General features: G+C 57.5%; 6 protein-coding genes across 6 annotated transcripts; 5 read left to right on the top strand and 1 right to left on the bottom strand.

The window, feature by feature from the left end:
• Positions 1-250: 250 nt before the first annotated feature.
• Positions 251-1,593, top strand: IWZ02DRAFT_282419 (3-oxo-5-alpha-steroid 4-dehydrogenase-domain-containing protein). The gene is made up of 2 exons (XM_066763658.1): positions 251-521; positions 581-1,593. The coding sequence occupies exons 1-2, from the start codon at positions 435-437 to the stop codon at positions 1,472-1,474; spliced, it is 981 nt and encodes a 326-aa protein (XP_066622570.1). The 5' UTR covers positions 251-434; the 3' UTR covers positions 1,475-1,593.
• A 584-nt stretch (positions 1,594-2,177) lies between these two features.
• On the top strand, positions 2,178-4,486 carry IWZ02DRAFT_520166 (nucleotide-diphospho-sugar transferase). Its single transcript, XM_066770761.1, has 5 exons — positions 2,178-2,205; positions 2,264-2,370; positions 2,429-3,016; positions 3,126-3,328; positions 3,374-4,486. The coding sequence occupies exons 1-5, from the start codon at positions 2,184-2,186 to the stop codon at positions 4,257-4,259; spliced, it is 1,806 nt and encodes a 601-aa protein (XP_066622569.1). The 5' UTR covers positions 2,178-2,183; the 3' UTR covers positions 4,260-4,486.
• A 796-nt stretch (positions 4,487-5,282) lies between these two features.
• Positions 5,283-7,985, top strand: IWZ02DRAFT_420711 (Alpha/Beta hydrolase protein). Its single transcript, XM_066765836.1, has 4 exons — positions 5,283-5,662; positions 5,755-6,215; positions 6,278-6,900; positions 7,180-7,985. The coding sequence occupies exons 1-4, from the start codon at positions 5,518-5,520 to the stop codon at positions 7,574-7,576; spliced, it is 1,626 nt and encodes a 541-aa protein (XP_066622568.1). The 5' UTR covers positions 5,283-5,517; the 3' UTR covers positions 7,577-7,985.
• On the top strand, positions 7,421-8,195 carry IWZ02DRAFT_482360 (uncharacterized protein; the record flags this gene model as incomplete). Its single annotated transcript, XM_066769145.1, has 1 exon — positions 7,421-8,195. The coding sequence occupies exon 1, from the start codon at positions 7,749-7,751 to the stop codon at positions 8,193-8,195; it is 447 nt and encodes a 148-aa protein (XP_066622567.1). The 5' UTR covers positions 7,421-7,748.
• A 587-nt stretch (positions 8,196-8,782) lies between these two features.
• IWZ02DRAFT_378412 (uncharacterized protein) lies at positions 8,783-12,018 on the bottom strand (the record flags this gene model as incomplete). Its single annotated transcript, XM_066764990.1, has 4 exons — positions 8,783-8,837; positions 8,921-10,863; positions 11,085-11,657; positions 11,710-12,018. The coding sequence occupies 4 exons, from the start codon at positions 12,016-12,018 to the stop codon at positions 8,783-8,785; spliced, it is 2,880 nt and encodes a 959-aa protein (XP_066622566.1).
• On the top strand, positions 11,790-12,814 carry IWZ02DRAFT_282096 (uncharacterized protein). Its single transcript, XM_066763656.1, has 2 exons — positions 11,790-12,437; positions 12,499-12,814. The coding sequence occupies exons 1-2, from the start codon at positions 12,038-12,040 to the stop codon at positions 12,693-12,695; spliced, it is 597 nt and encodes a 198-aa protein (XP_066622565.1). The 5' UTR covers positions 11,790-12,037; the 3' UTR covers positions 12,696-12,814.
• Positions 12,815-12,970: the final 156 nt, after the last annotated feature.

The raw sequence follows: 12,970 nt of genomic DNA, 5'->3' as shown, positions 1-12,970 counted from the left end.
GGCGCGCCAACCCTTCCACCTTCTGGCCTCACACACGACGAACAACTCAGAGACTGTACATGTAGCTATCGGTGTGCATGTGTACGGTAGTCGTCTCTTGAACTTTCCGTACCTAGCTACTCCTAGTTATCGTAGGCCTGGCCTGTCCTGTCCTGTCCTGGCCTGTCCTGTCCTGTCCTGGCCTGTCCTGTCCTGTCCTGTCCTGTCCCTCTGTCCTACTGGGCTGGCAGCCCCTGACTTGACCCGACAGACAGACAGACAGACAGACAGACCACTTCACCACCATCACCACGGCTCCCGCAAGGCCTCCCCGGCCCGCTGTCCGAACATCTCCCCTTCTGTCTCCTTCTGCACTACATCATCTTGGTTACTTATCTTGCGCCATGCCATTTCGCTCGCTTTGATGGTCTCTTGAAACGCAAGCCCACGACGACATGACGCTCGCCACTCGGGCCCCATTTTTGGCCCGTCTCGAGCCACTGCTGCTCCTCCGATCCTTATTTCTCACCGCAGCTTCAATCGTAATGCCAGCCTCGACATCGTCCTCGTTCTCGTGCTGACCTGCCTTGCTTGCTCCGAGGTTGTCGCCGTCTACGCCATCCCGGCCTTGCGAGAGCGGTTCCTGGCATATGGCTCCCGCGCCACTACGCCCCGTCCGGCTCCCCGTCATGCCTCGCCCAAGTCTGCCACTCCGCTTGCGCCTGTGCTCGACCGTCTAGCCACCTATCGCGTCCCCCACCGCTGGTTTAACCACTTTTACCTCCTGTCCGTCCTGTGCTCCCTCTTCTGGGCCCAGCAATACTTTTTCCACGGGCCCGTGCTGCATCTGGTCGTCGAACATGCCGCCGCCGACCCACGCCCCGCCCAAGTGCCATTGGCCAGAATCCATCTCGCCTGGCTGCTCATGCTGGCACAGGGCCTGCGCCGCCTCTTCGAATCCACCTGCATCTCCAAACCGTCATCGTCGTCGTCGTCGTCGTCGTCGTCGTCGTCGTCGTCGTCCATGTGGGTGACGCACTGGCTGCTGGGCCTCTTTTTCTACGCCGCCATGTCTGTCGCCGTTTGGATCGAAGCGTCACAAACGTTGCAGGCCGGCGACCCTTCGGCCGTCGGATTGGACGTGTTTCTCGACCCTCAAGCCCTCGTCGGCACTGCGCTGTTTCACTGGGCTTCGGTGCAGCAACATCGGGCGCATGCATACCTTGCCAGCCTGAAAAAATACACATTGCCCACGGGCGGGGCCTTTGACCTTGTCTTGTGTCCGCACTACTCGTTTGAATGTGTCATTTATCTCGGGCTGGCCATTGTCGCTGCGCCAGAGCAGCAGTGGGTCAACAAGACGATTATATGCGCGTTGATTTTTGTTGCAGCCAACCTGGGAGTTACGGCTGTGGGGACGAGAGAATGGTACGAGGCCAGGTTTGGCAAGGAAGCTGTAGGCAAGCGAGCGCGAATGGTGCCCTTTGTGTGGTGAATGAAGGCTCGAGCTGCCATGGCGTGAAACCGACTTTCAGGGTCCAGGGCAAGGATTGGGGCTGTTTGGGTTGAAAAGCTGCACGCTGAAATTAATTAAGCGCCGAGGGGCGGGGTCGGATGACGGTTGAGAGTGGCGTGAGGGCCGAGGGCGGCGAGGACGACGAGGACGACAGCCAGAGAAGAACAGTTGGTGTCGAGGTTGACTCTTGTCGAGGTGTCGAGGGATGAATGGATTATGCTGTGTTGCATCACATCACCGTGGATGGGCCCAAGCTCCTTCATTGAAGTCAACAACGCTGCTTCTGCATTTCTCTGTCGCTCACTTCCTGTTCCAAGGCAGCCCAGCCCAGCCCAGCCCGTCTCCAAGGGTAATGTAAGGTAGGTAAGCATGTCGCCGCCGCAGTGACGCGCCTCGTGATCACCTCTGATCCCCAGATTCTCCGCTCCCATCCTCGTCCGCTCCGCTTCCTGGTCCTGGTGCCGTCCTGTCCTGGTACCATCGAACAAGGGAGGATCAGCAGCGGGGAATCTCTTCTCTTCTCTTCAACTACCACCTCTCTTGACCAAGTCTTCTAGTTCAACACAAGCCAAACCGAATGAGCTTCAGACAGCATGGCCGCCGCTCAAGAAGATGTCTACATGACGGCAAGTCGATTGTCCCTCGCAATGCCGCTTTTTCCTCGACGCTAACTGCTCTCAAGCTCGTCATGAGCGATTCATACCTCCCAGGTATCGCCGATGCCTCCGAGGTGGTCATTGCCACTCTTCACCACTAACACGGTCTCAGGTGCTGCTGTATTGGCGCATTCCCTTCGCGATGCCGGCACCAGGAAGAAGCTCGCTGCTCTCGTCACCCTGGACACTCTTGCCGCCGACACGGTGGGTGAGCTCAAGGTACGAGACGAGACCCCGCGGCGCCACATTTTCCATCCCGCCTGCTTACATCCACCAGGAACTCTACGACTACTTGATACCAGTCGAGCGCATTGGCACCCCGAAACCAGCCAATCTGTATCTCATGAACCGCGGCGATCTTGCCTACACCTTTACCAAAATCGCCCTGTGGAGACAGTTGCAATTCAGAAAAATTGTCTACATTGACGCAGACGTGGTCGCGATTCGTGCTCCGGACGAACTCTTTGCCATTGATGCTCCTTTTGCCGCTGCTCCAGATGTGGGCTGGCCTGATGCCTTCAACACAGGTGTCATGGTCATCAGCCCAAACATGGGTGACTACTGGGCCTTGAGGACTTTGGCATCGAGTGGAGACAGCTTCGATGGTGCGGATCAGGGTCTCCTCAACCAGTATTACGAGCACAGGGATTGGCGCAGGCTGAGCTTCACCTACAATTGCACGCCAAATGCACAGTATCAATGGGAACCCGCATATCGGCATTACAAGAGCAACATCAAGATGGTACATTTCATTGGGCAGAACAAGCCTTGGACAAGAGACACCCGCCAGGGTGGAGGCCCAGGGGTTTACAATGAGTTGCTGGCGCGATGGTGGGCCGTCTACGACAAGCACCTCAAGACAAAGGTATGTTAGGCTCGCGACATGAGCGGTGGCATCTGACGACCTCTAGACTCCGCAATTCGACCCCGCGCAAGCTCTCCAAGCTCCAAACATGATTCAGCGCAACGTGCAGGCTGAAGCAGTGCGGACTGGCGACTTGGGCGCTGCAGGTCCGGAATACCCTCAACCTGTGCCTGAAACGGGAGAGACGCGTCCGACGACCGAGATTCCTTTTACTGATGCTGGGGACCTTGCAGAGACCGTCACTTACCCAGAGCCTCCTCCCCCACCACCGCCGCCGTTCTCGGCACCCCATGTCGAATGGGATGCGACAAGGTAGGCCGAGAAAGTCGAGAGCGATGAAAATGCTAATTAAATTAGATCTGCTCCTCCAGCCACTTCTAAGCCTGAAGCTGCCAATCTACCCTCTGAAACATATACCTTCAGCGAGAACAAGGAGCTATTTCAACCGCCAGCGTCTTACCCCGAGCCTCCGAGGGACATGTACTATGAGCTGCCAAAGTCCACGCCGAAAACACAAGATGTGCCCAAGCCCATCTTCCCGTGGGAACAAGAGCGGGAGAGACCGAAGCCGAGTCGTGTGTTTGTGGAAGATTCCCTTCCTCCGCAGGCGTCGCCAGCTGCGCAAGCAGACGAGTCCGAGGGGTCAAGGTCTCTCGCCAATGTGCAGAGTCCAGAGCACTCGTCATCATCTTCAGGATCCCCGCCTTTGGTCGAAGACCCCTGGCAGGCCTTTGGCCAGAATCTGAATGCATGGGATAGCGTACCTGGCATCGACAAATACGTCCGGTCGGTGATGGGGACGGGAAAACGTTCCAAGCCTTCGAGCATATCGCTCGCCGGGCTTGGACAACCTCCAGAAATCATGTCGCCCACGGGTTCCAAGCCCAGTGGCCGTCGCGAGAGCCTCATACTGACAGATTTCCCAAGTGCTGTGGAAAGGCCGAGTCTACCCGTAACACCGGCAGCAGTTCGTCGTCCGACGTTCTGGGGAGGGGAGAGGGATGAAGCGGGAGACTTGCCGCCCGCTGAAGGCGTGCCGAATCAGGCAGACTGGGTATGTCCCCGATGCGGGTTTTCCTCTGATCGCGGCTCGCGCGTCGAGCATCGTCGCACGTTTGCGCAGTCGTCGTCCGCTTCGCGTGCATTTGCAAGAACAACTAGTCCGACCGCGCCCCCTTCTGTTGCTTTGTCGCCTTTGCCGTCACATCTTGCGCCAGTGCCGTTGGTTGAGAAAGAAACATAAAAAGCATGGGCTCGAAGAAAATGTTCCCAAGGATGCTTTGTGTTGCGGAAAGGTTCAAGAGATTGTCCAATTCTGAAGAGAGGCTGACCAAGGCGGTTTCCGCGAAAAGGATCCCCAAGAGAGACTCGAACAGCTGCGGAGGCTCTCGCTCCTCGAGCTCGAACATCTCAAGCAAACGGCCACGTCGCCAAATTCGGCGCCTTTGCGCCAACTACCCGAGCACTCGGTTTCGACCACGGAGGAGATGACGAGCCCTCCTACCGGTTTGACCACACAAGTTTTGCAAGAGGCGGAGATTGAGAACAAGGAAAAGGTAGGGCAGCAGAAGAGTGCCGCACCAGATCAGTCCGCGCAATCTGCACCATGGCCTCCAGAAGTCACGGCGGATTCAGAGACCGAGGTGGGCAAAGATCAGGGCAAGCCAGTGCTGCAGGTACCGAATTTCCAGAGCAGCGCAGAATTAGAGGCGGAATGGCCCGTCGGCCAGCAATCCAAAGGAGATGACAAGGAAGAGATTGTCTTGAGCCCTTCGCAACGGCCTTAGACAGAAAGCATTGGGACGTCGGTGGGGAGGATCTTTTCGTTGCGCTCATTCGCGCCCCTCGTAATGTCTGTTGTATGTTGCTAAAGCGTCGATTGCCCAGCTGTCTATGATTTCCAGCATGACGATATATATCCCTGCTCTTGTCCAGACTGTATGTTGTATGGCTTTGGCTGTATTCCTGAGCGTTTTGAGGCATATGTATCAAAGAAGACGGGCGCAGAGTGTGTGTGCACTTAGTTCTGGGACGTGCGGCTGATGAGTGCAACGGTGATGCGTGGCCCTGCAGCGGCTGGCTGCGAGATGGTGGGGATGGTGGAAAGCAGGTTCTACACAGTAACAATGTCTTGACCAAGGGACCAAGGAGAGCCAGTCATGTGAGGGCACAGCAGCGGTGATCTGTGTCAGATGGTCACAGAGAGGAAGCGAGCGGGGCACAGAACTAAACCACACCTCCTCTCACTCACTCCCTCCCTCCCTCCCTCCCTCCCTCCCTCCTCACCACCTCCCCCTAGGCCCGTGCCTCCATCACCTTCCCGGGAATGGCGAGCTGCATCTCTGATGATCAAATTCCTTGACTGCCCTGCCTCCACGCGGCTGCGCTTACTTAACTAACCTTTGAGCAAATCCAGCAGTCCCGATGCTCCTCGCCAGCAACCCCGACTTTTGGGACGGACTGACCCAATTGCTCCATCCTCCTTCTTGCCTGACGACGCCATGGACTCTCGGTTAGAGCTGGCCCTAAAGGCCGTGAGCTTTTGCTACGGCGTGCTGGCGGCCCTGCGCTGGCTTTGGTTTGCCCTGCGCGACGGTTCCCTGCTGCGCCGGCGGGGCAAGCAAGCCGAGAGGGACCTAGCTGCCGGTCTGTTGTCCTGTCTGATCCGGACCTGACTGAGGCCTCCCTCAGCTCGACATCTTGTCTCCTGGCAACTTGCTGACTGTCGACCATTCTAGCCAGACGACGCTTTTGGGACCTGTCGGCCTCTCCGCTGCCCAATTTCCAACACGCCTTCTTCACCACCGACGCCGGCGTCAAGCTGCACTACGTCGTCTCGTCATGGAACCCGGGCGACAACCCCAACCTCGTCATCTTGCTGCACGGCTTCCCCGACAGCTGGGTGCTGTGGCGCGAGTTCTTGACGCGCCAGAAGCTGGACCAGGAGTCTGTCTACGTTGCTCTGGACCTGCCGGGCTGCGGCGGCAGCGACAGTCTGCCCGTGTACAGCGCCGAAAATGTGCTCGAAACCGTGACGTCGTTTGTGCTGGGCATGCGCGAGCGCTGCATCCAGGAAGAAGACGATGATCGCGGACAGGTCGTCGTTGTCTCGCATGATTGGGGCGCCGTCGTTGCTTCGAGACTGGCTTCTGAAGCGCCCCAGCTCGCGGACCATTACATTCTGACGAGTGCGCCAATCGTAAGTGTTTATGTTGGCAGAGACGTCATTGTGTGTGGAATAAGCTGACAGCAGTGGTTCAGGTCCCCCTTGCACTCAGCAACACAACCACGCGCCTTGCGTCGGCGCAGCGCATGCTGCACACCTGGAGTCAGGAGCCTCTGCGTCTGACGCTGCTCCGCAACGCCTTCAGGACCATTGAGCCGGTCCTGTCCCAGTGGCGCAAGTCGAGCTACGTCTTTGCGTTCCGTCTACCCGTCCCCCTGATCCGCATCATCGGCTACCTCACGGGGACCACGTACCTAGAAGTCGTTCACACCATTGCCGCGCGAGGACTCTCCGCAAGCGTCGCGCAAAAGCCGACATACGCGATTGAAGCGCTTGCCAGTTCTCTCGGGCCCAGCCCCTCACAATGCGTGCCACCAGCCTCAGCATCGTCGTCCTCCTCACCCTCAACAGACGCCAAAACCTCCTCCTCCTCCTCCTCCTCCTCACCCCCTGACACCACCCTCACACTCTCCTACGCCCCCTCCGTCGCCGCACGCGCCCACTCCCCTACCCTCTCCTGGCTCAATGCAACAGCCTACTACCGGGACGGCCTCGCCATCGCCCGCTGGACCAAATCCCTCCAGACAATCCTCTCACTCTCCGCCCTCGACCCCACATCCTCCGTGTCCCCCCAATCAACGCACTCGCCCTCGACCTCGTTCAACCCGCGCGCCTCGCTGCCTACTATCCTCGACACCACCACAGCTGCCGCCGGTCCCAGCACAAACAGCGCCAGCGCCTCCTCTGCGGGCTCGACACCGCGCCGTCGCCGCTCCAGCGCTGCGGGCGCTCTTGGCGCGCTGACGCATGGTGGCGGTGGCAAGAACGGCGACGGGAAGAACGGCCACCACCATTCAGATCAACGCCTCCGCCGCCGCAGCAGTCTCAGCATCGGCGCCTCAATCTTCGACACGGGCAGCAGCGGCGGCAGCAGCAGCGGGGCATCGAGCGGGCCACTCCGCGCCCCAGCCACGATCATCGTCGGCGCCGCGGACGTCGCGTTCGACTGGCGGCTCTGTCTGGAGGGTATGGCCGAGGTTATCGGACGCAAGGGGGGCGCCGTGGTGGCGGTCGAGGGCGCCGGGCACTGGTTTGTGAGGGAGGGCGTTGGGTGTAGGGTTTTGGGACGTGTTGTTGGTGGTGTTGTTGGTGCTGATGGGGGGAATGAGGGGGATGAGGGGGGGATGTTTGACGGGGTGGAGGGCGTGGAGAAAAGCGCCGCTGCTGCAGCGGTGGTCGCGGATGAGAAGAACGATGGTGCTGGCGGTGCTGGTGGTGGCATGAAAAATCTCTTGAGCGGGCTGCCGGGCGTCAGAGTCGTCGTTGAGCGTTAGCGTTGAGCGTGCGTCCTGCCTTTTCCTGTCCTGTCTATCTATCGTTGATACATCCCTTGTCTTTTCTCTTCATTTCTTCTCCTCATTTAGCCATCCATCCATCCATCCATTCGTTCGTTCTTCTATTCATTTGGAGTAAGTACTGGATCCAGGGGGACAGACAAGACCAACCATGTGCATAGTCAGTTCAACTACGGTACGAGCTAGTAGCTATGCATGCATGCATGTATGTATATATGTATGTATGTATCTGACACATCCACACAGCGGTGATGTGATCAACATGCCGTACCTGCCAGCGGTGCCCCTCTCGAACGAATTAGAACAGAGCAGAAAAAAACAGAACAGAACGCAAACGAGTATTGCTTCCGTCATCACGGTCATGGTCATGGTCATGGTCATGGTCATGTTGGGAGGAGTCTGCCTAGGAGACTCGATTCATCCATCCATGTGGACATCTCCACTCCCTCCCTCCCTCCTTCCTGTTGTTATTCAATCATTAACACTTACCTCTCACTCGTCAGTCAGTCAGTCAGTTAGTCAGTCGATCCATCCATCCATCCAATTACATCTGCCGTCTGCTCTCTGCCTGAGTGAGGAGGCCTATACTGTAATGTAGTGTAGTGTAGTATAGGTAGATACGTTACCACTACTACCGCCGCCACCACCACCACCACCACCAATACTCCTACTCTGACTACTGCTTGCTTCACCCCTGTTCTATCAATTACCACTACAACGATGACCTCCAAAAACCATAATCACAGCGTCCTCATTTCCTCCTTCCACTCTTCCACTTCTTCACAGCACACTACCTAGCGCGCTCGCAGGCAAGCCAGCCAGCCAACCAGTCAACCAACCAACCAACCAACTACTTCTCACCGTGGGACGTATCCATCTGCCGGCCTGTGAATGCATTCTATTCCATTCCAACAAGACGATCCCAAAAAGAAATAAAAATAAAAATAAACATAAAAAAAGGGGGATAAAGGAGAAAGACTCCCAGGCTGACCTGACCGATGCAGGTTTGCCGGTCTGCTAGTCTGGCACGCATAGTATCCTACAACGACAACAACAGCGACACCCCACAGACGCCATGGGAAAAAAGAAGACGAAGAAGAAGAAGAGAAAAAGTTTCCGCTCAGAGAAAAGGAGAGAGAGAGAAAGGGTGGATAGGAGGAGAGCAGGGTAGGAGTGTAGGAAGAGCTACGTCGCCGCGTAGCCAATCGTCTCTCTATTATCGTCAATGAGACGACCATACCTATGAGTGATGACTTCGTTAGCCACAGCCAAGAAAAGGGGGCAAAGGGAAAAGGGAAAAGGAAAGAAAGGGGACCAACTCACTCAAGAAGCAACCTAAAAAACCAAACCTCAAAATCGACATTGCGCAGCGTCCGTCCCGCCCACTCCCGCCCCGTATTCGCGACAAACCGCGCCAGCCTCCTGCCCTCCTCTTCGCCCTGAAAAAAACGCACAACCTCCAACCACTCATCGCCCCTCAGTGACAGCGGCACGTAATGCAACCACGGCTGCAACCAGTCGCCATGCCACTCGCGAAACAAAGCCATTTTGTAAACGAGGCTCTTGGACTGCAGGAACGCGTAGAAGCGGCCGGAAAACGCGTTGCCGTCCATGTCGAGCAGGTGCTTCCAGCCCCACGCGTCCTGCTGGTCCGCCGCGTCGGCGAGCTTGAAGAACTCGCGCTGCGCGTCGCAGTCGCCCGGGTCGCACTGCCCGATGTGCGAGAAGCGCACGTCGAAGAGGTCTGCGTAGTCTTTGCGCGAGGCCGGCTTGGGCGACCAGACGGTTTGCTCGACGGGCGGCGACGAGGCGTCGTCTGGGTTGCTGGGCGCGCTGGTCGTCGATTTGGCCATGATGAGCGCTTTGCCCGGCTCGTTGAGCCGCGCCACGACGTGCTGCCGGTGCTGCCGCCGCCAACCGCTGGCGCGACTGAAGCCGCCCGTCGTGCTGCCCCGCCAGTACAGCGCGTCGGCCTTGTCTTCCCAGGCCGGGTCGCGGAATTCTTCGTACGGCACTTTGCCGTACCAGTACCACGGCGACGGGTAGAGGATGTCTTGGTAAGAGCTGATTTTGCTCTGTGAGAAGATGGGGAAGAGCTCTTGCACCAGGTTGAAGGCGTTGGGCCGGTCGAAGAAGCCGTAGTGCGAGGAGAGGGAGGGAGAGTTGCAAATGTCGGAGAAGGCCGTCGTGTTGTAGATGAAGCCGAGCTCGCTGACTGCGTACGCCGTTTGGTTGTCCGGCGGGTTCTCGTCGATGCTGCGAGCTGGGCTGTCAGGAGAACAAGATAGGCGGGAATGGGTCCAGGTGCCTTGGTGGGCGAATTGGTTGAAGCGCGTGAAAGACACCTCGTCGATTCGCTTGCCATTGTTCATGTCCTTTGGCCGCTTCGAGAATTGATTCTTTGGCTGTGTTGTAGCCAAAGCGGCGGGCATCTTTTCGCCCTTTGCGCGGGCTATCAATCGAGAAAGCTGGTCGTGCGGAACGACCACACGGGGTTCGTCGTGAATGTTGAACGCAATGTCCATGTCCGGGAGATGTGCGATGAAGCTCTTGATCATGCCCAACGTCGCCTCTTGCTGCCATTCTTGCCCGCCTTCAATGTGCGTCGCTTGCCCGTCGCGAATCAGCAGCCCAATCAGAGAATTGTCCCCATGTCCAAGAGCTTCCCTCACCCGTGCCCGTATTGTTGCCGGCTTGAGCGCCCAAAAGGGTGTCAGCGCGCGATAGATTTCGTCGTACCCATCGTCAATCAATTGGACGCCCTTCCTCTTTGCAAACTCGAACCATCGATCAAATTTGGGAGGAGGATGCGTACCGAATCGTTGGCGATACCGGGCGACAGCGTCCTCGAGCGTTTGCGATTGTCTTGACAACAAGTTATTCCAGTTCTTCTCGGCATCGGCAATCAGCTGTTCAACGGGATGGCGATCCTTTGCAGAGAGAGCGAGCGGTTTGGAGGCCTCGGGCGCATCGTTAAGATGGATGGAGCCATGGACTTCGGCAGGTGGAGGTCGTGAAAAGGCCGTCAGTTGACGGAGGTAGCTAAAGAGGATGAAACCAAAGGAGATGGCTGCGACGATTGTCAGAAAGTGCCGGGCCAGCATTTTGCTGTCTCGACCAGGCGCGTGGTAGTTTAGCGACAGCGCTCCCGCCCCGTAGAGCAGGGCAAACCAGAAAGCTTGCAACGATGGAAAGGCATAGGAGTGAGCAAACAAGAGCCCCGCGAGCGACGAACAGACGGTGTCGAAGGCGCCTGACTGACGGATCTGTCAAGTGCTGGCATCAGTACAGGGAAGATTCGTGGAGCAAGAGGACCGCGGGAACGTAGTGCGTCGCTGGAGCGGTAACTATGCCAACTGGGGAATGAAGAAACACAAACGAGGGATGCATCAGGGGTCTTCGGCAAGGGCGAAAGCGCGACTTGAACGAAAAGAGCGGGATACCCAGGCCAACAGTGCACGAGATAGACAGCAAGGGTGGGACTCACCATGAGGAAGAGAACCAGGTTAGCAACGGCGCCCGTCAGAGCCATTCTGACGGTCTGCTGAAATGCAAATGCCCGCGCCGCGCTCTCCCACATCTGCAGCACCGTCTCGGCCTCGCCGTCGTGCGCCATCGTATGCATCCTGTAGCTTTTTTCAAAGCAAAACGAGAGAACAAAGCACGAAATGGAAATTATCGACGCGGCTTCGCGCATCGTGACTAGCCACGCGTCTGAACGCACAATGCTGCCCGAACGAGGGCGAACCGGCAACACGGGCGACACGCCATTGCTCAAGCTCGCCTTGGGGTTTCTGACGGTGGTGATGGAGTGCTCGAGCAAAAGCAGAGCAAAGCTCGTGAGCACGACGCTGCAAAGGCCAAGAGCCGTGACTTGTGGGAGGATGGGCACGGTACTCAGCGCAACGGCGGCCGAGACTGTGAGGAGGGCGACGAACCCATGAGGAAGTAGAGCACGCGAGCCCTGAGGATTCGAGGGGTCGTCGAGGTTGGCAAAGGAAAAGGTGCAGGCGATGACGTCCGACGCCCGGATTATGTACAGCGTAGCGGGTAGCAGAGACTGCGACTCCGTGTCAATCAAAGAGTCCTCCAAAGGATTTTCGCCGTGGTACCTTTGTCCACCAGAAGCCCTCCTCGTCATTCGCGGCCTGTTCGCAGACCTGCGCCAGGGCGAGCAGCGCGCCGGCGGCCCAGCTGAATCTTCTCCGCAGCTCATTGTCCCTGCCGTGCCAGAGGCCAATTCGCAGACTACTGAATATCCATAGCAAGCCCCACGAGACGGACGTGGCCAGGAGCGAGTGGTCGGGCGAACTGCAGAGGGCCGAAGCGGCGGAGAGGACGACAAAGGCAACGTGGAGCAGGGCGGGCGAGGGCGCCGAGGATTGGAGGTGCGCTACGGGCAGCGACAGCGCCAGGTGCATTTGGGAGAGCGTGGAGTTGATGATGGCCGGGCTGCTGCTGCGAGCCTCGTCATGTCTTGTGGTTGCGTCAGTGGGTGGTCGAGTTGCAAACAGCGTGATCCGGTGCTTCAGCCGCTGGGTGGCCGAAGGAGGCATTGCCTTGGCGCGCATTTGGCCCACCGGGAACCGAGCATGTTGTCCACAGCTCCCATCAAAACAGATTGTACCGATTTTTCTTTCTCCCCCGAGGGCAGGAATTTCAGCCTCGTATATAAGCTACCGTTCGTCGGGTCCATGTGGAGCCTCCGGGTCCGTATGGAAGCTAAGACATAGCCTCAACGGATGCCGCCAAGGGTTACTTGCAGTCATCAGCTCATCACGCGAGCTCGACAGGCGCAATAAATGGCTGAAGACTGTCGTTGTACTACAGTGCTGTCATTGTTAAGGCTCTCTCGAAACGTCGAAACATGGTACCAGGGCCTTCCCGGCTGACGACCACAGCTTTACTCATCGTCCAGGTCGACACGGTCTCCCCGCCCTGTCCGTTTACTCAGCACTCGACTTCACCCACTCCAAAATCGTCGTTGATGTGCTCGCAGCCAAGTCTTTCTTGTCAAAACAGTTTGATGCGGCACTTGAAACCAAACAAAGGGCAACGAGGTTTGAAACGCGGGAAAATGGACTGGACGTCAATGTGACGGGTTCCATGAGTGCAGAAGAAGGTGGAGATGTTGCAAGGACCGCGGTTGCAATGGTCTAATCAAGAGTTAACCGGCAGGCATGAGGAGAGAAGCTGCTTCTAAATCCGAAAGCTGGACGACTGTCTACTCAGTACATTCGAGGTTGAACATGGTCTATCACGCCCAATTGCCACCAGCTCAGGTCGTCGAGAGGAGCTTTGATTAAGCGCGCGGTTGTCTTGATCCGCAACATGTATGTTCTTGGTAAACGGGTCAATGTTCATGGGACATGC

Source organism: Phyllosticta citriasiana (genome assembly GCF_038021145.1).
Source record: "Phyllosticta citriasiana strain CBS 120426 chromosome Unknown IWZ02scaffold_7, whole genome shotgun sequence".
Taxonomy (NCBI): domain Eukaryota; kingdom Fungi; phylum Ascomycota; class Dothideomycetes; order Botryosphaeriales; family Phyllostictaceae; genus Phyllosticta; species Phyllosticta citriasiana.
Note: the sequence above shows the minus strand (reverse complement) of the source record. Positions and strands in the feature narration are given on the sequence as shown.

Bases quoted from the DNA above. Each gene is read 5' to 3' on its own strand.
- IWZ02DRAFT_282419 (XM_066763658.1), top strand. From the start codon at position 435: ATGACGCTCGCCACTCGGGCCCCATTTTTGGCCCGTCTCGAGCCACTG. The intron at 522-580 runs GTAATGCCAGCC...GCTTGCTCCGAG, and splicing joins TTCTCACCGCAGCTTCAATC to GTTGTCGCCGTCTACGCCAT.
- IWZ02DRAFT_520166 (XM_066770761.1), top strand. From the start codon at position 2,184: ATGAGCGATTCATACCTCCCAG. The intron at 2,206-2,263 runs GTATCGCCGATG...ACACGGTCTCAG, and splicing joins GAGCGATTCATACCTCCCAG to GTGCTGCTGTATTGGCGCAT. The intron at 3,329-3,373 runs GTAGGCCGAGAA...TAATTAAATTAG, and splicing joins GTCGAATGGGATGCGACAAG to ATCTGCTCCTCCAGCCACTT.
- IWZ02DRAFT_420711 (XM_066765836.1), top strand. From the start codon at position 5,518: ATGGACTCTCGGTTAGAGCTGGCCCTAAAGGCCGTGAGCTTTTGCTAC. The intron at 6,216-6,277 runs GTAAGTGTTTAT...GCAGTGGTTCAG, and splicing joins TTCTGACGAGTGCGCCAATC to GTCCCCCTTGCACTCAGCAA. The intron at 6,901-7,179 runs GTTCAACCCGCG...CGGCAGCAGCAG, and splicing joins ACGCACTCGCCCTCGACCTC to CGGGGCATCGAGCGGGCCAC.
- IWZ02DRAFT_282096 (XM_066763656.1), top strand. From the start codon at position 12,038: ATGATGGCCGGGCTGCTGCTGCGAGCCTCGTCATGTCTTGTGGTTGCG. The intron at 12,438-12,498 runs GTTAAGGCTCTC...TGACGACCACAG, and splicing joins TGTACTACAGTGCTGTCATT to CTTTACTCATCGTCCAGGTC.